General features: G+C 44.5%; 1 protein-coding gene across 4 annotated transcripts; it reads right to left on the reverse strand.

The window, feature by feature from the left end:
* Positions 1-26,940, reverse strand: ZBTB8B (zinc finger and BTB domain containing 8B). 4 transcript variants are annotated; one of them, XM_044997541.1, is made up of 4 exons: positions 26,659-26,940; positions 3,386-4,358; positions 720-898; positions 1-312 (listed from the first exon to the last, which is right to left on the reverse strand). In XM_044997541.1, the coding sequence occupies exons 2-4, from the start codon at positions 4,332-4,334 to the stop codon at positions 1-3; spliced, it is 1,440 nt and encodes a 479-aa protein (XP_044853476.1). In that variant the 5' UTR covers positions 4,335-4,358; positions 26,659-26,940. The 4 variants fall into 4 exon arrangements, with proteins under 4 accessions (XP_044853476.1, XP_044853478.1, XP_044853479.1 ...); XM_044997543.1 differs by having other exon boundaries at positions 26,826-26,922; XM_044997544.1 differs by lacking the exon at positions 26,659-26,940 and adding an exon at positions 5,134-5,532.
* Positions 26,941-26,978: the final 38 nt, after the last annotated feature.

The raw sequence follows: 26,978 nt of genomic DNA on the forward strand, positions 1-26,978 counted from the left end.
CTACATAAGTGCCTCTCGGTCTGATAAGCTTCTATGGATCTCCTGCTTATCATCAGCATCATCATCATCAGCTGGATCATTTTCCTCACCAGATTCGACATATATAGGCCAATCATTGTCTGTATCACCCTTTTCTTGACCTTCTGATGAAGGTTCCATCAGACTGAGGTTAATGGGCATTGAATCCTCATGCGTAGTCGTTACACAAGTGCAGCTGTCACACAAGCCAAAGCGCCGTAATCCCTGTGATAGGCTACTTGTGAACGTTCTTCTGCAACCCTTGCAGATAATTGGCTTGTTTGATCGGTGCACCTGATCAATGAGAAATAAAACATAATTGTAAATTGGCTGGCCTATCTTGTTGTTTTATTCCTTTTTGGGGATGCTGCTTCCATATATTCCAAGATGAAACACGCAGCAGCATTTACCAAACTTGCAGGGCAAATGATCACATCACCTTTCTAAGAGGTTTTGGACTAAAATAGCTGTATTACATTAAATGTCAATTTCTTAGTCTTAACCATTGCCCAGTTAACCTTACATATTGGGAGCAAAATCATTCTATACTCTACTGTACTTTAGAATAGCCTTAAGTCAAAATGTGATACATATACATTATTTACATAGATCAGCATAATGACTGAGAAACACTGAACACAGGAGCTTACTATTTATTTTTAAGTCTGCTTCTGACAGATATCTGCTTTCATCAAACTTACACTCAGAGCATGACTCCGAAGGTGCTCCTGCCGGGTGAAGCGTTTGCCGCACGTCTCACAAGGGTAGGGTCTCTCGCCTGTATGAGAGCGAATGTGCCGTTTTAGTATTCCCTTCTGCTTAGCCATGTAGGGACAGAACGGGCATTTGTGGAGCTTGATTGGCACAACTAACACATCACCTTTTAAAAAGAAAACAATATATTTTAGACAATTCAACAAAGTTAGCTAGGTTGCTTGTTACAATCCTTGCCTGCAAGATAGGGCCAGAATACTTATATATTTTTCCTCTTTGTATTTGGCTCACTTGTGTGTGTGTGTGTGTGTGTGTGTGTGTATATATATATATATATATTTTAATTGTATGGTCTCTTTTTTAAAACCTTATGGCGCTGCAGGTGCTTAGCACCCTTGAAAATCAGGCAGCTTTAAAATACATTTAATAAATTGGCAACACTGATTTCTGGTGTGATGTATTTGCTAGACTATGCTCAATATGCGAGCCATTGAAAGTTTCTTGTTATCGTCAAGATTATTTTTGAAAAAGGTGTCATATTAATCACACTGGAAAAGTCTTTAATTTAGCCACAGGAAAGTGCACAGGCAGTAGCAGTGTAAGATTTCCAATATGCTATAATAATGGGCCTCAATTTAGACAGAGAGAGAGCATCCCCAGAGGTAATTTATGCCTCTGTCCCCATTCAAGTTTTAGTAGGCTCTCTCCTGGGACGAACAGGATTCTTCCATCTCTAATATATTTGCTGTTTGTGTTTTATTTTTTCTAGTAAAATAGGCCTAGATTCAGAATATACACATACAATTAAACATTGATAAATTCATGTGAGAAGATGCAAAAATTGAGAATTGTATTTGAAGATTACATTTTTAAATAAAAATGGGGATTACTGAGCTTGTTCATGATAGCCAATATATGACTGACAAGAGATGTCCTTTGTAACATGACTAGGATTGGATGGCGATGTTAAGAGACTAAAAAGTCCGTGTTGCTTTATACACTGATTCAAGAAAGCACTTTAAACACATCCTTAATGTTAAGGCGCCCCACTGAAATCAATGGGACTAAAGTGCATGATTAAAGTTATGCATAGACATAATCCTTTAATGTACGGGAGCCTCAAAGATTAACTAAAATCTTTTTCAATAAATATCAAAATCAGTAATGACACTAATAATTCATGTATAGACATGTACATATACATACATATATATATACACACACACACTTTCAAAAACAAGATATCTGAGACTCATTCCGTAACTTTAGCTACCAGGACCAGAGTTCAGCGTTCTGTGTCTCCCTTGAAAAAGCTGAATACATCACAAGAACCTAAACCAGCATAAAGAATAGTTTTCTGTTCTACTTCAGGTGCTAGTGAGAAACACAGAACCCTGAATGCATGTTTAAAATATATATTTCTAGTGTTAAAATCATCAATAATTAATAGAATTTGCTAGAAACTTTTATCAGGTTTTATGTGCATTTTCACTTTTAATTCTAGATTAACAATTTGAAGAGTTTTACTTGAAAAAAACATCAATGGAACATAATGTTATCCTATTAGATGTATGCTATGCTACAGTATTTTGGAAGCAGTAGATGTTATTGTAACAGAATACTGCCATTAAATATTATTTCAGTTATGCTAATTGACTAATAGTTAATGATTTTATCAGCTGAACATTGATTCACTACAGTGAGAGTTCCTTACAGACCTGCTGAACTCTAAGTGGCTTTAAGAACACATTTGTGTGTTTGAGCTAGTGATGGCATAAACATAGCTTTACCTTCTACAGCATACACTATTTCTGTGCATAACTCCTATTGCCTGCATCATTTTTTTTAACTTGGCGACTTATGAATGGCTATGAGAGGTGTACTTCAGGCAAGGAGTAGAGCCCATCTTAAAGGTCAGTTTTTGAAAGGTAAACAGACAGTGTTTGGGAAAAGAAATAGTCTTCCAACTTTATTACAAGCAGATGAAGACCCAAAATCGTTAACGGCCATTTTAGGAAATGTGTATATTTACATGAGCTTTTTCTCCTTCAGGTTCCTGAAGGTGCTGCCACATAGCCTTCCTACTGGTGCTGAGAAATCCCAGCATGCATTTGGGCTAGTGAAAGCAGCAGCCCTGATGATCAGCAATGGAGAAGGAAGTCTGCCTCTAGAGGGAAAATATGCAGTGTAGTTAATATTCCGCCTCTCAGAGTTTATAGCATAACTAACATGGGGTTATCAGTTTGTCTTTCTGAATCCTTAACAACTCTTCTTCATAATACTAACAGTTATAAGAGGCAAAGCTTTTCTTACATTCATCCTTCATTCCAGTGTTGTCCCAAATTATGTTACCATTTAGTAAACTGGTGGTCACCAACATTAGACTCCAAAACACCTATTTCAAATACAAGTTTTTAGATCAGAAATACTTACCTTCCAAACGCTGCACTGAGCAAAATGAGTGCAGCTTTCTTTTGAAGTCCAGAACAATAGTTTATTTTGCTGTTGCATAAAATTCAGCAATATTTTCCTGTGAAGTATACTGAACAAGAATGAGAATAACTGTTCAATTAACATAGAAAGTTATACAAATAAGCAGCTTCCTCATCTGTTATACAGACATTATCTACAGCCTAAGGAATTCTCATCTCACCTGTATCCTCACCATACCAGTCGCTGTGAATGTCCATCATGGAACTCATGGCCACTCCTGCATCTTCTGGCCTACCCTCAAAGCCCCGAACAAAGTGATGAACCACATCATCTTTTCTTTGAGCGGCACTGTTGCGTAGCAGGGCCTCTAGAAACTGTTTCATATGATAGTTATTGCAGGCCAAGTCCATTGCCTGGCCACTGTGCAGCCCCTCTTCCATCTGCTCAGGAGATAACGGAGTTGGATACTGCTGTAGTCGTTCACCCACTTCTACTTCCACTTCATCAGAGTCAAATTCTACTTTTGGTTCTACTACCCCTTTGGGCAGAGAAGAATTAATGTCATCTGGAGAATCACTGCTTACAGGGTCTCTCACCACAAGTTCCATTGGGTGGCAGCTGCTACATTCACCACAGGGAGGATCTCTCTGACAATCAGAAATCCTTTCCTTTTCTTGCAGAGAAGAGACGGAGACAGAGCACTGGCTCTTTGTACCATAAGAAGTTCCCTCTCTGACAGAACTAGAGCTTCCGCTATCAGCCTGATAGAAAGCAGCTTCTCTCTCTATTTTTCTGCAAATATCTAGCGATGACCTGATGTATGTTTTGCAAAAATTGACCACATCAGTCATCTGCAAGTAGCTAGCTGCGGACATGACTTCAATAACATTTTCTCCACAAAGATCCAGCTTCCCTGAATAAAGGAAATCTAGGATGATGGAGAAGGCCTCTGAAGTAACAATGTCCAAAGAAGCAGTGCTGTGTCGCCCACTGTCTTGAATGTAATGAATCAATAGGGCTCTGAAGTAGCCACTATTGGCAAAGAGAATGTTCTTGTGAGCTTTGAAGATCCTGCCTTCCACAATAATACTGCAGTCACAAAAAAAATCCCTCTTTCTTTGCTCATTGAGCTCTCCCAAGAGTTTTGTGTAGTATGACTGCATCTCCATTTCTCCTATTGCCGCTTCTGATCACTGACAAGAAACATAAAGAGAGAACATTAGAGCAGAAATGATTCCACAAAGGGAGAAGAAATCAAAACCTATCACTGTTTTCCCTCCTTCCCCACCACCACCACCCCGCAACAACCTGGCCTATAGTCATATTCAGACTCCGGGGGGAAAAATTAAAACCTGAAGTCACTGTAACATTCCAACTACAACAGTCCACATCCAATTATTACACAGCACCAAGGAGCCCTACTCATGGACCAGAAACCCATTCTACTAGGCACTGCACAAACACAGAACAAAAAGATGGTCCCTGCCCAAAAGAGCTTACAATCTAAATAGAGTAGCCTCTGTCCTTTCTTAATGGACAACATACTAGCTTGACAAATCCCAACTCAGCCAACCTATCACAGACACATGGCAAAGATGCAGTGATTGTGTGCAGTGCTCTTAAGAGTCAGGACAATTCTAAACTTCAGATAGTCGGAGATGGTATCTGCTTTTAATAACACTTTCAGTAAAACTGATTCCAGGGTAAAATGACAACCCGCCCTGAGAAAAGTTTTTGAAGATACAGTTATCAAAGTTCACCTTTTTACTTATATACTAGTTGTCTCATTGGATGAGATTACGTGCACCGCTACTGACATTAATCCCTTGTTCTTTATAAAAAAAATATCAGACACTATTGTTTTTCTGATATTTGCAGTCAAGGGTGAAACTGGCATAGGTTGGTTGCTCAGGAGCACTGCTGGTAGAAAAGCTAATGAAAACTGGAAAGGCTTAAAAAGAACAATACATTTTACTTATTTAAGGCTTTCCACTTGAGAATTTCAGAGAACTTCACACGCCTGAAGTCTCACAATGCTCCTGTGGGACTGGAAGCGCTAACCCCATTTTCCAGGCAGGGGAATTGAAGAACTAAGCTTAAGCATCCCACAGAAAGTCTGCGGTAGAGCTCGGAACCCGGCTCATTTCACTCCCGCTCCTGCATTTTAGCCAGGCGCTCCTGTGGCAATCCGTCTAGGGGCACGATTTGGCACCGTATTTTGCATGTTCTTTTGAGCAGCTCTCCCCCTTGGTTGCAAGTGGGAAATGCCAAGTGTGCTGGAGAGGAGCCAGCCCTGCCCACCCCAGCACAGCAAACACGCCTCGGGCAGCTGAGCAGGGCCGAGTCCCTGCAGCCCCCCAGAGGGACGGGGAGTCCATCAGACTTCGCGGGGTCAGTACTGGCCTCCCCCACAGGATACCCTCCGCCCCCCCCGCGGCCCCTCCCCCAGCTCTGCGCAGAGGGCAGCTGGCGGGGGGGGGGTGATGCCGCTCAGCCGCCCCAGCCACACCCCGAACCGACCCCCGCTCCCGTCCCCTCCTGAATGAAAAAGCGGAACCTCCATTCTCCCTCTCACCTTTACCCGGCCCCTTGCGCAGCGCTACCGAACCTGACGCACGCGCCGGGCCGGGCCCGCCTTCTCGCCGCACCTCCTGAGCACAACCCGCCAACCCCGCGGCAGGATAGGCCAAGAGGCGGTGCCTCCTTCCCAGCAGGGTAGTGTGCGCCCTCCCCGGCCGCCCGCCCTCACCCCCACGGAGCATGCGCCCTTCGCCTCGGCCGCCTCCAGGGTTGGAGTTCCCTGCTGTGATTCTCCTTCGGGGCCGGAGCCAGGGGCAGGGACTACACATCCCAGCATGCACCGCGAGGTCCCGTTCTCCCGGGCGGGGGCTGGGGCTCCCGGGCGGTGCTGGGGGCTCGGAGCAGATCAGGAGCCGTGCGGCTGGGTTGGAAGCGCAGCCCCAGCGGGGCTTGGCCCCCCCCTGGGCTCCCGGCGTTGGAGAGGGGAAGGCGGAATGACTGAGATCGGTACCGTCCGGGCAGTGCCTTCCAATGGCCTCAGCCTCCCTGCTGTGCTATTGACAGACCATCTGCGCCCCTCCTGTCACCCCCCGGGAGCCTACAGCGCCTCACAGCTCAGAGCTGCGTCCCAAAGGCAGCCGGGCACCAGACCTGGCCAAATGTCACCAGGAACGGAATATTCATAGACATGGGAGATGGGGAGTGTGGAGTCCCTCGTCACAGAACCACCACGTTTCACTTGTCTCCTGCACACACACCCAACCCCATAGAGGGCTGCCACCTTCCTGATCGCACAAAACGGAGCACCCTTGCGCTGCCCCGTCTCTGAGGCCCCGCCCCCACTCACTCCATCCCCCTCCGGCCCTCGCTCACTTTCACTGGGCTGAGGCAAGGGGTCCGGATGTGGGAGAGGGTGAGGGCTCCAGCTGGGGGTGCAGGCTCCTGGGTGGGGCCAGAAATGAGGGGTTGAGGCAGGGGTGAAAGTAGGCCCATACAGGCCTGTACGGCATACCAATAAGAAGCTGGTACCACCCCATACGCTGCCATGCCCCTTCCCCACGTTGTCGGCAACCCTTCCGGTAGGGACCCTACCAGCAGGGCCACTGATGGGGGCAGGCGAAAGGCGCAGCAATTTAAAAGGTCCCAGGGCTCCCGGCCGCTGCAGCCGCCACTGCAACAGCGGCCGGAGCTCTGGGCCCTTTTAAATCGCTGCCGGAGCCCTGGGCAGCGGAACCTAGGGACTGCAGGGACGTGCCGGACACTTCAAGGAATTGCATGGAGCCACGGCAGGAAAGGAGCCTGCCTTTGTCCCACTTTTAATGGCCCGATCAGTGGTGCTAACTGGAGCCACCAGGGTCCCTTTTTGACCGGGCGTTCCGGTCAAAAACCAGACACCTGGCAACCCTACCCCCATATATAATCACTTTTCTCCTCACCATCAGTTTTCATACTTCCCTCAGTATATTACTTCTTTTTGCAGTCCACTAATTCTTTCTCCCTATCAAATCTATACCTTCCTACAGTATTAGTCCTTGCCAAATTCCTCATCCCACTCCCCATCCTCCCTGCCAGACTCTAATTCCCTGCTCCTGCCCCAGTCCCTTATTTCTCACACTTCCCCCTCACATTTCCTCTTCACAGTCTCTCAGCTCTTTCTCCATCGTCCCTTTGCTATTTTACTTTATTCCCACCTCCCTGCATCTTCATCTACCCTTCGATTAATAACCAAGAGTTTCGTACACTCCTCATTTCCACTAAGCAGATACGTGAATTTATGAATTTGCTATAAGATGAATTGTGAACTCCCTTCGCTAATAAGCAGTGCCTAAACAGCATGCCCTTCACAAAATACACTCTGGTCACTCAGCAATGAAGAAAATCTGTAGTATTCTGGGACTGTGCAAGAAAGAGGAGCAGAGCTAAGCCGGAGGGAAAAGGGAAACGAAACAGGGTACAGATGCTCCTACATGGCATGTTTCCCAGACAAAGAGTAAGAAATCACATCACTGTTTGCCACATAAGTTAATGTTGCTCAAATTCTCCTACATGGCCTCCAAATCCCAGTGGAGAGAGCAGAAGCCAGCAGCAGGCAGGGAACCAATAGCAGAACAGCAAGTGACCTAGCTCAGCTGCCATTTTCAGAGGGCAGAGCAGGGAGGCAAGGACATGCACATATTGTCTGAGATCACCAGGATTTCAGCAGTTATCTACACATCCTTGACGTACATGTGCTTTGAAGGGACAAGATGGGGGCGGTAATATCTTTTATTGGACCAACTTCTGTTGGTGAGAGAGACAAGCTTTTGAGCTTACACCCAGCTTTTCTTTAGGTCTGGGAAATGTACTGTCACATGCTAAATAATCAGTTTCACCTTGTATTTAGCTGTCACTCAGTATATTTCCCATACCTGAAGAAGAGCACTGTGCAAGCTTGAAAGCTTGTCTCTCTCACCAACAAAAATTGGTCCAATAAGAGATATTACCTCACCCACCTTGTGTCTCTAACATCCTGGGACCAACACAGCTACAACAATACTGCATATGTGCTTTGAAGGTCATGGCCATTGTCCCTTGTATGCAGTGGGATGATGCAGCATAGGGTGACCAGACAGCAAATGTGAAAAATCGGGACAGGAGGTGGGGGGGTAATAGGAGCCTGTATAAGAAAAAGACTCAAAAAATCAGGACTGTCCCTATAAAATTAGGACATCTGGTCACCCTAATGCAGCATAACTAAAAACTTGTCAAAACCTCAGATCTCTTTATGTATTTCTTCACTTGCACTAATTTATTTGTGAAAGAGGAACAGATTCATACATATGATCAACACTTTGATCCTGAAACATATGACTCTCATGAACTACCCTTCCCAAATCAAAGGAATATAGGAATTATCATACCAGATCAGACTAGTGGGTCAACTAGTTCAGTATCCTGTCTCTGACAGTGGCCAGATGCTTCAGAGGAGGGTGCAAAAACTTCATCGTGGACATTTATGGAATAAACCATCCAGAAACATGTCTTCTTAAATACTATCCATTATTGGTCATCTTATGCATTGAAGTATCCCTTCTGAAAATAAATGGTATTCTTTGCTTCTTTTTTTTCTGGCCCAGTAACTTACTCGATATATTATCCTTTGTATAAAGTAGTTCTGTCTAAGTTCCCTAATTATTTAAACATTAAGGAACTGATCCTGCAACCTTACTTGCTAGAGTAGTCCCAATGGGACTATTTACATGAGTAAGCTGAAGGATCAGTCCCTACATTTCCTGGGTTGTAGATTATGTCCTGTGGGGGGGAAATATCTCTATATACCTTTCAGAAGTTTGAAAACAGGGACTCTGGCCCACCCTAACTCAGTGCCTCAAAAAGGAGTTGGGGTCATAATGATTCCAGGGACTCTCTCTTTTTTGTCTACTTTTTATTTGTTTAAAATTATAAAATGTTCACATTTTAGCTGTCTATAAATTCTGCATTCACTCTTGTAGTTGAGAAAGCAAGCAGGCACCTCCTAGTCTGCATAACCACTCCATGAATGGCCTAAAGAGAATGCAGTGTTGAATCCACTTCTGCGCTTCCTCCTTCTCTGTCTGGAAAGCCAAATGTCTCTTACACAACACTTTCAGCCCAGACAGTGCCATCCCTGAAGCCCTACAACTTAACCATCCTTCATCTTGCCAATGACTAAACTGGACACAATTTTGACTAGTAAGAAGAGCCATTGATTTTCTGTTCAGGTTTTAATTAATATTGTTTTTATTATTATTCCTGTATAAAATACCAACAATTTGCTATACAAATAATAAGTAGTGGGCCTAATCCTGGCCCACAGTGCTGCTTTGCACTGTTCTGGGGGTGCAAAGCAGCTATCAAAGCAGCTAAACTGATTTACCCTGGCATAAGAGGTGAGGCTGGGGAAAATGAAGGTGTGGCCCGAGCACTGCTGTGTCCTGGAATGGTCACTTTGCAATTGCTGCAGCTGGTAGGCTTGAGGCTGCTCTAAATTCCTCCTTGGGACTGGACAAACAACCTGAAGATAAGGACGATACAAAGATGGCCTTACAGGCCCCAGCCCTATTAGCAACAACCAATCCAAATGGGTGGTTCTGAGGATCTGTCCTATTTAGTTAATTACAGTCCGAATGGAAAATCAGTGACACTTCCTACCAATTAAAGAGCATCATTAACAGGCTCCAAGCCTCCAAATAGTATCAGACTCTTATTCAAATGTTTATCAGCTTTCTCTACGAGCTAAGCTGTAGTTCACTTTGTACAGAGGTCTGTTGGGAAGCAGAAGGTTAAATACCACAGTAATGGGTGCAGCTTATGGACCTAGATAGAAGGTCCTGGTTTCTGTTCACCATAACTAATATAGATGGTCGACTGTTGATCTTCTGTCTATATGTACAAAGGCCTAAGTGTGCTGTCTTGACTTCAGCCCTTGCTGCTCTGCAAAAAAAATCTTTCCAAATGAGGCACCAGCATTCTTAACCCTTCCACTATTTACTTTGGCTACTTTTCAAATGTTTCCTTTACCATCAATCTGTTATTACACACTCTTTATTTAGAAATACAATGGCTTTTAATACAAAAAGTTTTATGAAAATAGAGCTTGTAAAGGAGAAAGCTTTACTCTTCTGTGATCCTATCTCAGGAAGTGTAAAATGTGCCATATCTTCATGAAGGCCAGATGAACATTCATAAGATTGGTGGCAAAATAGTTGATCAGTGGAGCCAAATGAATCCACACAGCATAAATCTTAGGTCTGTAATATTACAACAAAGCTGGATCCCTATTAATCTTCACCCTAGGCGAGGTACAGAATACCCATTGTCCAAAAAGAAGTCTACCAGAACTTCTGGCCAGCCGCATTGCTGCAAAGTGCAGCCGACCAGAATTATGGTCTCTAAAGTTGTTAGACACCAGATTTTCAGAGTCTGAGCACCTCCTCAGTGTTACTGTGCTGGTAGTCTGCATTCCATAAAAGCAGACTCACTGCCCCCAAACCAGTCAGCCTTCCTTCTGACCCAGGAGGCATTGTTTCTGGGTGGTCATTTCAGGACAAACAGACTCGTTGTTTGAGAACTTCATATGGAAAATTCTTCTCTGAAAAATCATATAATTATCCTGGAAATCTGATAATGGGATGGGAAATTGTTGTCCTAAAAGGTTTTGGAGCACTCACAAACCAGTCTGAGGGCAAATGTTAATTGGTTTATATATGGAATAGCTTCCGTCATACTTAAATTCTTCCCTACTTACAGGATCGTTCTAAGTCTAATACAAAATGTTTGAATTCTCTTCTCCCTCTTCTATATTAACTATCTTGCTAGTACCCACTGTGTCTATTCTAATGCTGATGTGCTCTGCCTGTCTCTAGTCTAGATGATTATTCTTCCCGGTGCTCTATGTGTTAGTTATTAACAGTCATCCTCTCCCAGCATGGCAGAGTGGTACATTAACTAGCTTGGTTTAGAACTATAATGGAAAAGAACATTGAAACTTGCTCTCCTGTGAAAATCTACATGCTCCACACTGCAATTAGAATGAATCAGTCTGTGACCTCTTTATAACCTTTCAACTCTACCTGCTAATAACTCATCATTGTCTTAAATTTATTTTAATATTCCCAACACTATCTGACCACATATAACTGCTTTGAAAACTGTTACCATCTCCAATTTCTAAACATTTAGTAGTGTTTTGTAATATAAAATAAACATATATTCTAAAAATACAATATAAAAGGTTTAATTCTATCAAGGAGCTTTGATTCAAATATTGTTGTTATTTATTATGTTTTCAGGAATCCTCAGTAAAATTACAGGCTCTACATGCTTTACACTCCATTCTATTAAAAATACATTAATTGGTATATTTTGGTTTTGCAGTAAGAGTTACTAAGAGAGTCTGGAAGAAAAATAATAAGTGAGTTTATTAAGCGGGATACATATATTTGTACAAACAGGCAGGAGATAATTTCATTTGTGTCTAGTGGCACAGAAACTCTACCCTTCCTCCCCCCAAGGCTCTCCACCAGGCTATCACATTACAAACATTACACCATCGGATTAAACTTTCACTGGCTGATTATACCCCTAGAGAACACAGTTTCCATCAGATTAACACTCTTGGTGGTGGTGCAATCACTGCAATATATTTTAACATTTCAAAAGCACCCCTGGATTTATGAAAGATGGGTTCACTCATGCAGTAGGAAACCTTTTCCACTTTACTAATTACAAGCCCAAGCGACATATACTATAGATCCATGCTAGCAATAAAGGTGAAAGATACTTGCACATGCTTTGAATAAAGTATGTATCATTTTATTTTGATCTTGTCAGATCTCACAAGCAAAGTAGGTTTAGGGCTAGTCAGTATTTGGATGGGAGATTTATAAGGAAAATCCAGCCATGGTGCTCCAAGAAACAGATTTAGTGATTCAGTAAGTGGTGGCACTCTTTGTACTTAGGGTTCAGCTCTACATTATTCTTTGTGCACCCTAAACTCCAAAGAGAGCAATGCAGAATCAAGCACTGAGTCAATACGGAATGAAACCTTTAGCCTGGTGCTAGTGGGTACTCCACTGTTGGAAATGCCTTATTTCAGATTAGAAGCAAAACTGAGTTCCTGACTGTGTGTGGTTAAGAAAATTACTATTTATTATTAAAATTCCATTGCATTTTTGCAAGAGAAGAGGTGTTAAGCACGGTGTCCTCATCCAATGCAAGTTTGGGGGTCATATCCTCAGTTGGTGTAAATTTACAGAACTCCATTGAAGCCAGTGGACATGTGACAAGTTACATCAGCTGAGGATCTTGTCCTGGATCTCTGCTGTACAATTTCCCTAATTAAATCTCCCTACAATGTTATTTGGATAGTGTTCTCCACTTGCTGTCTTAAATTGTCAGGCAGTGTTGCTCTGCGCTGTTAAACAGCTGCAAAGTTCCACTCCAAAAGTGACTGCATTCATTGATGGGTGAAGTGATCCCTATGTAATTTGATTTTTAAAAAGCTTTGGGATTCTTCAGGATGAAAAGCATTTTCTATACATCAGACATTATTTTATTCCTTTCCCTTTTCTACAGTATATATTTTAAAAATAGTTTTAAATCATAAAACCAGCATCAAGATTTTCAACACTCCACCACAGGTGCTCTTTTCTATTCTTTTTAAACATTGCTTTGTGTTAGGCAGGGGCAGAAGTCTCTGATTCTCAGAATCAGTCATTGTTAACAACCAGTTTTGCCTAACTCATGCACTAACAAGCTCTTTATTAAATGCCATTCATGATCAATTTCTGGGGAGTCAGAGCTTAATTATATGGAGATTCATATTGCCTGTCTCCAGAAATTAGCTTCAGTATTTACAGGTCTGCTTCAGTCAATAATTGGGGCTGTCTCTGCAGGAACATTCTCTGCTTGATACCAGTTGCAGCCACTATTATTTTCTGTCTTTTAATTGCATTTCTGGAGTCCTGCTTATCCAGGATGGATTCCACTTTGTCTGCAGTGTTTCATCTGCCCAGCAGTGAACCTGCACAGTTTAGTGATGGAGTTTCTAAGTTTTCTTTTTGCCAAATCATCATTGGTGCCCTTCCCTTCATTTTTAAAATTGTCTAAACTCAGTTAGGGACTCAAAGGACTTGATCCTGCTCCATTAAAATCAACAGGATTTTTTCTGTTGACTTGAAAGGGAGCAGGATCATACCCAGGGTGAGCAAATTCTTTTAAATCAATGTAGCTCTGATAGCAAGGGACAGAATGGGAGAGCTACTACCACTGATCTGTCTCTGCCACTCCCAAACTGCATCTTTCTGTTCTGAAACTTAGGCCTGGTCTACACTAGGACTTTAAGTCGAATTTAGCAGCGTTAATTCAAACTAACCGCTCAACCGTCCACACCAGGAAGCCATTTAATTCGAACTAGAGGGCTCTTTAGTTCGAATTTGGTACTCCACCCCGACAGGTGGAGTAGCGCTAAATTCGACATGGCTAGCTCGAATTAGGCTAGGTGTGGATGCTAATCGAACTTAGTAGTTCTGGGAGCTATCCCACACTGCACCACTCTGTTGACGCTCTGGACAGCAGTCCGAGCTTGGATGCTCTGACCAGCCACACAGGAAACGACCCGGGAAAATTTGAATTCCTTTTCCTGTCTGGGCACTTTGAATCTGACGTCCTGGTTGGACATCGGGGCGAGCTCCGCAGCACCTGCAACGATGCAGAGCTCTCCAGCAGAGGAGTCCGGGCAATCCAAGAATAGAAAGAGGTCCCCAGCATGGACTGACCGGGAAGTCATGGATCTGATCGCTGTGTGGGGCGAGGAGTCTGTGCTCTCGGAGCTGCGCTCCAGCAAGCGGAATGCAAAGACCTTCGAGAAGGTCTCCAAAGCCATGATAGACAAAGGATACAGCCGGGATGTGATGCAGTGCCGCGTGAAAGTCAAGGACCTGAGACAAGGTTACCAAAAAGTCAGAGCGGCAAACGGACGCTCCGGAGCACAGCCCCAGACATGCCGCTTCTACGAGGCACTGCATGCCATTCTCGGGGGTCTGCCACCACTGCCCCACCAGTGACCGTGGACTCTGAGGATGGCATAGTGTACCTGGACAGTTCCTCGGCGATGTTCGCCGATGGGGAAGATGAGGAAGGGTTTGTGGAGGACGGCGCAGGCGACAGCGAACACAATACCGCTTGCCCTGACAGCCAGGATCTCTTCATCACCCTCACAGAGATCCCCTACCAACCGTCCCCGCCCGTTAACCCGGACTCACAATCAGGGGAAGGATCAGGCGGTAAGTGCTATAAACATGGAAACATTTATTTTTTAAAAAACAGGTATAGAAAAAATAGAAATACTATATAAAAAATTTTAAATGTCAAACTATATAAATAGTAGGTCCACACATATAGGGATTGAACAATAATCCTCTTGGGACAGTTCAACAAAGCTCTCAGAGAGCTGCTCGAAAAGCCTCCGCAGGAGGTTCCTGGGGAGAGGTGCCTTATTGGGTGCTCCATGGAAGCACACTCTTCCGCGCCAGGACATCCTAATGTAGAGAGGAATCATCGCCTCCACCAGCATTGCTGCATATGGTCCTGGTCTGTGCAGGGCTTCCCTTAGCATCCGCTCTCTCTGACTCCGAGTGACCCGCCTCAGGGTGATGTCGTTCTGGACAGGCTGCACCTAAGTAGGGCAATTAGTGTATTGTTACTATTGTTAATGGTTTAAAATTAGGTTGCATAACAACGACCCTCGCTTAACAGCCACGTGCTGGAGGCCACAGAGAACAAGCATACATTGATCTTTCCCGTGCACTGGCGGGAGGGGCTGGAAAAGGCTCAGCCTTTCTGCTTTCCAGATTGCCTTTAGCAGGAGAGCACAGCTATCCACTAACTGATAAGCATTATCTACTTTAAGGCTTACCAGGACTGTCTGCAAGACGGATTCAGCTGTCTCTCCCCACTTGTCCGCTCTCCTGTGCAATGCCGCAGCCAATGAGAGCGTATTCCAAAATCTCGAACTTGTCCTGAGATCTCGTGGAACTTGGTGCCCTGTATGGTCTTGTTCAGAGAAACTGACTAGACTGTGTTCACTGTTCGCAAACATGTATCTGTTCAAGGAAATCACTTACTGTTTCCCATCACACAGCTTCTGCTCTTTCCCGGACTGCCCCGGCATCCCCCTCGCAGAGGCTGGCGCAGATTAGGCGGCGAAAGAAAAAGACTCGGGACGAGATGTTCGCGGAACTGATGGCCTGCTCCAGAGCCGAGGCGGCCCAGCAGAACCAGTGGAGGGAGACCCTCTCTCAGCAGCAGCGCTCACACAGCGAACGGGAGGACAGGTGGCGGCAGGAAGACCAGCAGGCGACTCAAACGCTGCTTGGGCTAATGAGGGAGCAAACGGACACGCTCCGGCGCCTTGTTGATGTTCTGCAGGACCGCAGGCAGGAGGAGAGAGCCCCCCTGCACTGTATCTGCAACCACCCTCCAACGCCAAGAAGTCCTGTCCCCCCCTCACCGAAAATTACAAGACGGAGGGGCGGTAGGGGCCGTGAGAACTGTCACTGCACCACAGCTGAGCGCTAATGTACCACACATCTCTGACGCTATAACTGTGTAGAAGCGCTTCCCTTACAGGATCACCCAGTCCCAAATCCAAGTTTCATCACCCCACTATGTAGTAGATTAATAAAAGCTGTTTGCTGTTGTTCACTCTTTCCGTCACGTCTTTCGTGTCAGAAGACTGTGTATGTAGGGGGAGGGGCAGGGGATTTATAATTGCACGGGATAGCCTACATTAGCAGGGTACAGACTATCGGGGGCAGGATCAACTGCAGGGCACACACAGACTGCAGTCAGTAGTCACCAGGGTCACTCTGTGTGGTGTATGCTGCCCCGGGTCATTCTGTGATGTGTACGCTTGTCCACGGTCCTAGCGCCTGCCACCCCCTAATGTTAAGGCATGCTGCCCTTACCATGCACTTCCACCGTAGGCGCGATCCTCTCCGCTGCCCTGAGCCCCAACAAGAGCCCTCATCCACGGACAGATACTCACCCTTCCCCCACACCCCTCACCCCTTCCTACGCCCAAACCCACAGCCCAGAGCCTGCATCCAAATCCCTATCCAAAGACGGCACCACTCGCCCCTTCCTGCAAACCCACCCCTACATGCACAACCACTTGAAACCGTCCCCCACACCAGAGACCTATGTAGGAGCAGGAGGCTGTCCGTCCTGTATTGTACAAGCGGTCTGTACATCAGTGCACACTGTACCCAGCACAGTATGCGTCCATGTTTCAAACCCTGAACAGAAATGCAAAGTAAAAGAAAGAGTTATTAACAATAACTGTTCCGTTTAATTTGTTTTAAAACGTGTTTTGGAAGTGGGGGAAACTTGGAGAACGGGGTATGTAACCGCAGATCTCACTCAACACATAGAGACACAGGCCCAGGATCAGCTTCTCTTAAAATCAAGTGGAGAGTCATAGGTTACCCTGCTCTCCGAGGAAACTTGCTTTCAAAGCCTCCCGGATACACAGCGCTTCCCGCTGGGATATTCTTTCGGCACGGGTGTCTGGCTGAGCGTAAACAGCAGCCAGGCGATTTGCCTCAACCTCCCATCCGGCCAAAAAGGTCTCGCCCTTGCTCTCACAGACATTGCGGAGCACACAGCAAGCAGCAATAACTACGGGGATATTCTTTTCGCTGATGTCCGAGCGAGTCAGTAAGCTCCGCCACCTCCCCTTAAGACGTCCGAAAGCACACTCCACCACCATTCTGCACTTGCTCAGCCGGTAGTTGAAGAGTTCCTTCTCACTGTCCAAGGTGCCTGTATAGGGCTTCATGAGCCAGGGCATTAGCGGGTAGGCTGGGTCCCCAAGGATCACTGTAGGCATCTGCACATCCCCAACCCTTATTTTGTGGTCCGGGAAGAAAGTTCCTGCCTGGAGGCGTCTAAACAGACCAGAGTTCCTGAACACACGCGCGTCATGAACCTTGCCCGCCCACCCGACGAAGATGTTGGTAAAAGGTCCCCTATGGTCCACCAGTGCTTGCAGCACCATTGAAAAGTAGCCCTTTCGGTTAATGTACTCGCTGGCCTGGTGGGCTCGTGCCAGGATAGGGATGTGAGTCCCATCTATAGCCCCACCGCAGTTTGGGAATCCCATCGCGGCAAAGCCATCTATGACAACCTGGACGTTTCCCAGAGTCACTACCTTTGAGAGCAGTTGCTCAACGATTGCGTGGGCTACTTGAATCACAGCAACCCCCACAGTAGATTTGCCCACGCCAAAGTGGTTCGCTACTGACCGGTAGCTGTCTGGCGTTGCAAGTTTCCAGAGGGCTATGGCCACTTGCTTCTGCACACTCAGGGCTGCTCGCATCCGTGTGTCCTGGCGCTTCAGGGCAGGGGCCAGCAAGTCACAGAGTTCAAGGAAAGTGCCTTTACGCATCCTGAAGTTTCGCAGCCACTGTGATTCATCCCAGACCTGCAGCACTATGCGGTCCCACCAGTCCGTGCTTGTTTCCCGGGCCCAGAATCGCCGTTCCACACCATGAACTTGACCCATTGCCACCATGATCTCCACTGCGCGGCGTACCCTGCTTTCTGAGAGGTCTGCGCCACTCTCCTCACCGCGCTGCCGGAGCCTCCTCGCCCGATTTCTCAGCAGCTGACTGTGGAAGAGGTGGACGATAAGGTGCGAGGAGTTGACAACGGCCATAAGTGCAGCGATGATCGCAGCGGGCTCCATGCTCGCAGTGCTGTGGCGTCCGCGCTGTAACCGACCAGAAAAGTGCGCGAACAGATTTCCCGCCGGCGCTTTCATGGAGGGAGGGCGTGATTGACAGTTCAATGACGACAGTTACCCAAAACCACCCTCGACACATTTTTTCCCCCAGCAGGCATTGGGAGCTCTACCCAGCATTCCAATGGGCAGCGGGGACTGCGGGAACTGTGGGATAGCTTCCCACAGTGCACCGCTTCGAAAGTCCATGCCGGCCCTGTTAATGTGGACTCGGAAATTCGAATTAGTGTATTTACTGTGGATACACAAATTCGACTTCATAAGGTCGAATCCACAAATTCGACTTAAGTAGATTCGAAATAGTCTTGTAGTGTAGACAAGGCCTTAGGGTATGTCTACATAGGAAATGGAGGTGTGATCGTAGCACAGTTAGTATCCTGCACTAGCTTTAATCTACCTAATGTGGGTAACAATAGTAGTGAAGCCATGATGGCCCTGGCTTCAGCATGGGCCAGCTGCCCCAATACAGACCTCCGGGGCATGTTCTCAGGTTGCTAGTCTGCACTGAATTCTTTGCTAGGGGGTGGGTTAGCTTTGCTGCTACTGTTCCCTGTGCTAGCTAGATTACATGGTGTGCTGCAATCACACCTTCATTTTCGGTGTATCTTCTAATGCTCAGTTCCACTCCTCTCTGGCCATGCTACAACAGTGGCACCTCGGTATGAGGACAGAATAGTTTCTTGAATAACAGAATCAACCTGTACATTAACAAAATAAAGCAAAATATGAAGAATGAGTATGTAGAATGAGGCAGTCATACATGCCTGGGCCAGTGTCTAAACTGAGTAATTTTTGCATGGAGTAGCAAAGGGATACATCCTTTATAGCTCTCTTGGTTTTGACCATATTACATGCATTTTAAATACGGCGGAGTCCAAAGGCAAAAATTTGCTCTTCAGGAGTACACTAAAAGTCATTAGGCAGAATGATCATGAGATGATGGCAGACATTTTAAGGATTCCTCATTCATGGATATCAGAAGTCGATGTGTCTCCAAAATCAGTTAAAATATATCTTTCCTCATCAGATCCATTTATCTCAGGGTCACTTTTCCCTAGCTCTGAATCTGATCCTCCCTTGGCAAAGTGCAGTAAAGTGTTACAAGGGAAAGGAAAGAAGAAGTTTGCAAAGTGAGAAACTGAGCCCCACAGAAATGCTAATTTTATAGGCAAGCCATGAGGCCACTTAAAATGGAAAGGCTATTTTATTGCAAAACAGTAATAAGGAAGTCTGACAATAAATGGGGAGTTCTTTTCCCCACAAAACAGGTAGGAATTGCCCTAACAAAAGATAATTGTGGTAGGCCAGTTGGTTAAAGAATTGTTAATCTATTTCTTGCCTCAGAGCCTCCTTGTGTTGGCAGGAAAAGTGACACCAGCCCCTTCTCCAGCCATTACATGCCTCTTGCTTGACTTTCTTTGCGAGAGTTACCCTGTTCTCCTGGTTGTGTTTGATTTAAAAGAAAGGGTATATGCCAGAAGGGGACACACAGCAGGGAGTCGTATGTCTTCATTCAGTGTTTGACAGTAGCCAGCCAGTTTACAGCAGCAGCCATCAGGGAATACAAGGTCTTTGTTAGCCTGATACAGCCAATGAGCCTGATACAGAGCTCATTAACTACTTCATCCACAGTTGGGCTAGTTTTAAGGAATTTCTCATTTGTGTTTCCTTTTGTTAATTTCCTTCTTCAGTCCTCACTCACAATGAACTGGGAGCCACTGGAGTATCTGGCGCCATTTCCCCAAATGGTGAGGGCACTATGGTTGTCAGGTTGTTAACTAGAGAGGCCAGGTGAGTGAGGGAGTGTCCTTTATTGGACTAACTTCTGTTGTTGAAAGAGACATGCTTTCCAGCCTCACAGTCCTCTTCTTCGGTTGTTAACTGGCAGCCTGACTCAGAATACCCATGCAACATTTAACCTCTTCCCTTGGCAGCAAAACGCGCATATGAAGCCCAGTCTGTGAACTACTTGGAAATTTCAGTTCTTACTCCAGCATGTAACAGGTTGGGTTAGGTCCCAGGCAGGATTTAGTGAAAAAAGAGATTTTTTTAAGCATTTCATTTTGCTTGTTTTGTAGAAATTCTTCACACTGCTACAGAATGCATAGTCTCTGGATCTTCTGGAGAAGAGCAGAGATGCCAAGCCAGCAACATGGACTGCACAATTCTTTTGGCACATGTTCAGTAACAGGCTTCCCTCCACAGGGATCCAAAACAACCAGAAATGAGTTGGTATTCTGAGTCTTGTTCCACATCACAGAACCACCATCAAAATTGCTATCAGTAACCATTATTGTTAGGTTCAGCAGAGTGGCCAAGAACTGAATGGGGATGGAAACTGAACTAGTCTTATTCTGACCCCAGAGTTGAGCTCTGCAGGTCAAAGTTGAGGCACATTGATGTGGCTGCATGAGGAAGATTGCACTGCTGCTGCCTTTGCTGCACCAGTTCTGTGCACAGAGAAATTAAGTCTCCTGGAGTCTCTCACACCTTTCACAGACACTAAACTTGCTCAAATGAACTAAAACATGGAAATTGTTACTGTTCTAAAAAAAGAAAATGGAAGCAACTCTAATGGCCCAGTGCTCATTCCCTCATGTTTTGTCACTATTTCTCTGGAAGACAGAGTGAAACTTTCAGGAGCTGAGAACAGAATAATTTGAGCAGTGGTTTCCTCAGCTGTGGAATTCATTGCCACAAGAGATCAGAATGAGCCCTTGCTTGACTCCTTTCATAGCACAACGAAAAACCCACCTTTCCATACAAGTCTTCCTGTAGTAATAAGGGCTGAAGAACAATCTGTTGTTACTTTTTTATGGATAGATGAAGATTTATACCAGCCATCTCTAAGCTGCAGTGGCTGGATCAAGGGTGAATGTGGGGCAGACATTTATTGTAATTGTTAATTTTGTATTTACATCTCAATACCAGGGGGAAGGATCCACTGCAAGGCAGCAAGAGTAAAAGAATGAGGGTTGAAATAATATAATAGGTTAGTTTCTGCCTTTTAGTCCCTGACACTGCAACATCCACAGTCCGCTCAGTCTTGGTTCATTAGATTTTGAGATATTTCGGAGAGTGCAATCAAAAGGGCTCATCTACCTGACTTGAGTGAATGTTACAATTCATTACCTCTCTGTTCAAAGGGAGTCAAGGGGAAATTCCAGATTGTGTCTGGAGTAAATTCACCTAATTTAATTCTAGCAGAGAACATAGTTCTTCTACCCACAGTCCTCAAGGGTAATGCCAGCCCCAACTCTGCTGAGTACATCTTCAGGCACAGGGTCTCAATGCCAACAGGTACATGCTGTTGGAAATATAACTGTTAGTATGTTAGGAATCAGAGAATTGTAGGACTGGAAGGGACCTGGAGAGTTCTTCTAGTCCAGTCCCCTGCACTCAAGGCAGGACTAAGTTGAAATCATATAATAGGTTAGTTTCTGCCTTATAGTCCGTGACACTGCAACATCCAGAGTCCTCTCATTCTTGTTTCATTAGATTCTGAGATCTTTGACGGTTGAAATCATATAATAGGTTAGTTTCTGTCTTTTAGAAAGCAGGGGGTTTGGAGTGGTCCCTAGATGGGAGCTCTGAGGATTCCCACCATTCTCCCGTCTTTATGCCCTGTTCTTCCCCAAAGATCCTAATATTGTTGTTGGACAATGAGAACAGGCCAAGAATCCCTTCAGATCCTACCAGAGGAGCCATGTTATAGAATTAGACAAGGTTTATTCTCCTACCTCCACCTACACTTGGAAAGTTCACTTTCCACTAAATATAATGTAATTAGATATTCTTCATGGTTTGAAGTCTCCAGAATTGTTTTAATGTATTTTGGAGGGGATATTTTATCTCCTGTATGACTCCATTCCACTATTCTCCAGAGCTGGGATTTCATATGGCCTGGAATCTCTTGTCTGAGTATTTCTGCAACACCAGGAGGATCTCTCAGAGCTGTAGGCTTAAAGCAGCATACAACTGACTGTCTATGGACAACTTTGTGCACCCTACAGAGTTAATTGTTTAACAAAAGTATGGTTGACCACCAACACACCATGTTTGTACAGGAATGACCTTAGGTCACTGATATGCAGAGGATGATGGGCATAGCATGACGAATGACAAAGGACAGATGTCAGAACCAAGATCCTTAACTCACAGATGTGTTGATTTCATTGTGCACAGGTTGCTAGGACAAGTGCGATCAAGTGATGTTAATGAGCTGAAAGGAAAGATGACTCCAAGCACAAGAACACACATGAAAGAATTAGGCCAGAGAGGAAGGAGTTTCGCGGCGTATATCCAGGCAGTTTGGAGAGTTTAATCTGGAGCAATAACTCAGCTCCCTTTGTCAAAGGCCACATGAAACAAAACACTTTGCTCGTTATGGGCCTGATTCTGCAACTTCTAATTATGCAGAATAGTTCTTACTTGTGCAAGTAGGTCTTACTTATGTGAGACTAGTCAACATGAATAAGCAATGCAGAATCAGACCCTCTATTCTGACTTTCTCCTTATATCAGCACCACAGAACTGACTTATATTCTTCATCTATGGAAGCTAAGTCTCCTCAATGGAATGAATCCATGAAAGACATAACTGGAGAGAAAGGTTTCACTTTAAATATTTTACAGACTACATTTCCTCCTTTTTCATTATCTGTTTTCAAAATGTAACAAATAGCTCCATTGATAATTCCTGATTGTTTTATATTTACTGAAAAACAGCACTTAATAAATACAGATATATCTAAGTGGGTTTTCTTTAAGAAGTGTAACCAGAAAGTGTCCTCAAAGCTATGCATTAAAAGTCTAAAAGGTATCTAAGAACTGAAAAACTCTGGGTTTTAGAAGTGGTATATAGAGTTTTGCATTCATTATGTCACTGGTTCACATACAGCCTGGGTCAGTAGTGATTTCAAGTTATCATTGAATTGCTATCCAGTGACCTGTATGAAACGAGTTGGTGGCTTCAGTCCAGTTACCAGTGGACAGGTGTCCACATCACAAAAATTACCAACACATTTAGCAGTGATTGGCCCTCTTGCTGGAGGTCTCATTTGAAAAGTAAGGATTTAGTGGGCCATGGATGGCTCATAAACTAATTAAAGAGATACTACCCAATTAATATACACCCCAATATCACATCAGCTGGTTCCCCCTGCACTCATGAGCTTTCCTTTCATTTTGCTCTGTTCTCTCAGCTTTTCTTGGGATCCTTACCTGGGAGTGAAGAATGGCTTTGAAATACATTTTGAATTACCAATGTAGCCTTTTAGTATGTCCAGCTTTCAGAATTTTTGCTTTATTTCTTTGTTACTTGTCTGATCTTGTTTTTTTTTATATACCTTAATTAGGCTTGTATATCACTCCATATTTCACATGCCCACAAAGCAGCTGTGTGAAATACACCCTGGGCTTTCAGAATCCCCACCTGTAAACCAAGTTTAGTCATTACAAATCAAAATGAAAGAGGGGAATAAAACCTTTGGAAGGAGAGAAATTCAACTTTAAATAACCATGAAATTTCTCTTTATACATTAATGACTGCTTCCAAGAGGGCCAATAAAGTCTTTTGTCAGCAGCCCAAAAGCACAAAGATCTTTGTATTTGTGTAGGTCATGTATTTAAAGGGGACACCCAGAAAATCTGTGCTGGCAAAATTCTTCCTTATAGACTTTGCAAGAATAAAATATAAATCTGTGGTCCTGTTTTATCTTTGGTGTCACCCAATGAAGTGAATTGAATTACATCAGGGATGAATTTGGCTCATTTTGTTTTAAGATCTAAGCTCAGGGTGTTCAAAGTGAGACTCAGCAACAAGCTAATCTCTGGTTTATCATTGACAATCCTATGACTTTACTAGTCCTGACTGAACTCAGGACAAAGGCTTGATATAAATAGAGAGATATAGGATTAAAAACTTCTAGCTACCTTTCTTAGTCAAAGCTTCATGCAAGGTGGGCCCCTAAATCTGTGTTGTTTTGATTTTTAGTGGACAAGGTTTAGATAATTTACTTTCTGTGTAATATGTCCTCTTCCAATAAACTAAAATCTTCCAAATTATTCCTAAAGAGGAGTTGTAAGAGCCTGAATGTGCAGAGATGCTTAGAAAAGGGTAAAAGTGGCTCCTAGTTCTTGGCCAGATCTGCTCCCCGTCTGTTATTCACGTCATATACGGGTCACACTTTGTAGTATGATTCCATTTATAAATGGCTTACTAAGGGTTAATAAATGATTAATAGATATTATAAGCACATTTCAAACATGAGTGGAATGTTTTATACATGGTTATAAGCACATCAGTAAAGGTATTAGAGATTGTTTTAAACCATGGTTATTAGAAACTTATTGATATGTTGAACACTCTAATAATTGATTAATGATTTATTAAAATATCTATGAACCATTTATTAACTCTTTTTTAAAACAGATCCTTAATATAAAATATGACCCCGATATGCTTAGTGTACCAATAAGAAGATTTTATTGTCTTCAGCACTCCAGAGCCAGTATACCATTGTTGCCAAAGAACAAGATGACTTCTGGTCTCCTTCCTGCAACATCAGCCAAAGTGGTAGCTGAATTCTTATTACAGAATCATTAGTGTTGGTTCCACTTGATGATGATGTTCGAAGCCAAAGGAGCCCAGACTGATTTTCAGAGACCAGGCAACACTTTAAGTTATGGCAACTAGTAAGATTTGTTGTTGACTTGTAAAGTAATTGAATTTGATCCAGTGGGTCCTTGACAGGAAATAAACAATGGAGCACAAAGTTGCCATTGCTTTTGCCATCACTTTTTGTGGTCATTCATTCATTCATTCATCTGAATTAATTGATTATAGAAGGTGCTGCTTTGAAAGCCCTGGAGACTGAAGTCTTCTATTAATTTACAGAAGAGGTTTAACCCTGTGCAAACTTCCCCACATGGCCCTGCTAATGGGACGCAACCTAGAAGGACCACTCCAAGGGGTAGAAGGGACTTCAGTCTCCATCGCCATTCATTCCTTGCACTTTCTACTGAGGCTGCCAACTAAGATCTGAATTAGTGACAGATACTGTGGACATTTTTGTGATGTGGACACCTGTTCACTAAGAACTGAACTGACAACCTTCGTTTCACACAGGTCCCCAATTGCTTTCCAAGCTCAGATGTTGACCTAAGGGTAAAAACAGGTTTTCTCTTGTAAAATGTTGGTAAGATTTTTTTTCTTCACAAAACTCAAAACCTATTGAACTTGGCAAAGTGAACCTTTCAGGAAAAGAAAAGCAGCCAAATGGTCTAGAGGAAGAAACATGGGTTCTAGTCCTGGTTCTGCTGTCTGATCTTGGGTAAGCCTCTGTGCCTATTTCCCATCCTACTCTTTGTCTTGTGTACGTAAAGTGCCTACCACAATGGGGCCTCTAGGTGATACTGTAATTTAAATAATAATGAGAAGGGGGTTGGGCGGGGAGAGGTGTCTGTTATAACACTTAAGGGAGGTTGTGGAATCTCCATCTCTGGAGATATTTAAGAGTAGGTTAGATAAATGTCTATCCGGGATGGTCTAGACAGTATTTGGACCTGGCATGAGGGCAGGGGACTAGACTCAATGACCTCTGGAGGTCCCTTCCAGCCCTAGAATCTATGAAACTATGAAACACATATCTACTTCATGTGGGTGGTTTATTCTTTTCAAAGCAATAAACATTACAAGATTCCCTTACTTTCCCAGATGATACTGAAACCCATCTTTACTGTCCCTTGTCTGTACTGCATGGAGGGACTCCAACAAACCCATTTATGGGTGAATTACTTTCCCTTCACTGCAAGCTCAATAAGAAAATAGGGTGTACCCCAGTGATGTATTCCTGTACATTTCAACAGCAGGACAGATACTGCTGCATTCTATAGCCCAAGCCAAGGGGAGTGAGAGTAGATAGCAGGAATGTGAGACATAACAAACCAGTTTTGGCTGTGTTGTTGTTTCCCTGTTGGTCCCAGGACATGAGAGAGACAAGGTGGGTGAGGTAGCATTGTTTTCAGACCAATTTTTGCTGGTAAAAGAGACACACTTTTGAGCTACACAGAGCTTGTCTTTAGGTCTGGGAAAGGTATTCAGAGTGTCAGGAGGTGGAACAGGTTGTTAAGTGATTGCTAACTGCCCATTTCATCTGGCATGGTCTCTTGCAACATGTGTTAACCTCATATGCTTAACAATCTGTTCCACCCTGTATTTAGTTGTGACACTGATTATCTTTCCCAGACCCGAAGAGAAGCTCTCTAGCTCTATCTAGCTTCAAAGCTTGTCTCTTTCACCAGCAGAAGTTGGTCCAGTAAAAGATATTGCCTCAGGCAATGAGGACACCATGGTGCCGTGACAGTCCCAGGTGCAGGATGCCTCTGCTTTCCTGATTCTGCACAGCCATCCTCTTCAGGTGCACCCCTACCTTCTCTGGGGTGAAGACCTGTGCAGTTTAGAGGAAACAATGAAGACCCCTGCTGTGCTTTCCTGCAAACAGTGGGCCTGAAGTCAATGGGCCTGCACCCACCCTCTGAGGCTCTGGCCCATGTTTCAGGACCAAGATACCCTTGTCCTATGCCCACCACGCCTTCCCCAGACACTTTGTGAGCTCTCAGGCTGCCCCTTGCCCTACTATCCCTGCTCACTTGACAGAAGCATTTTCTGGACCTTCCAGGCCCTGGTGCAGAGACTCTGGGCCATATTCCGGAGTGACTGTGTCCATGGGTGGAGGGGAATGTGTGTGCAAGGGATCCAGGGGGTGGTTTCTCAGGATCCCTACGGCTGGAGGACGAGGAGGACAATGGGCAGAGACCTGGCTGCCGCTGGTCGCACTCTGCCCGCTGCATGCCCCATGGTAGGGGGCGGATCAGCCCCCTCGGCTGCAGAGTCAGCAGCAGGGATGGTAACGGGGGGAAGTGGCGGCCCGGTAGCCGCCTTAGGGGAAGAATCTCTTTGGTGATTGGGC

Source organism: Mauremys mutica, chromosome 23 (assembly GCF_020497125.1).
Source record: "Mauremys mutica isolate MM-2020 ecotype Southern chromosome 23, ASM2049712v1, whole genome shotgun sequence".
In the NCBI taxonomy this organism is placed as follows: Eukaryota; Metazoa; Chordata; order Testudines; family Geoemydidae; genus Mauremys; species Mauremys mutica.

Bases quoted from the DNA above. Each gene is read 5' to 3' on its own strand.
- ZBTB8B (XM_044997541.1), bottom strand. From the start codon at position 4,334: ATGGAGATGCAGTCATACTACACAAAACTCTTGGGAGAGCTCAATGAG. The intron at 899-3,385 runs GTGAGATGAGAA...TCTTTTTAAAAG, and splicing joins CTGGTATGGTGAGGATACAG to GTGATGTGTTAGTTGTGCCA. The intron at 313-719 runs GTAAGTTTGATG...CTCATTGATCAG, and splicing joins TTCGGAGTCATGCTCTGAGT to GTGCACCGATCAAACAAGCC.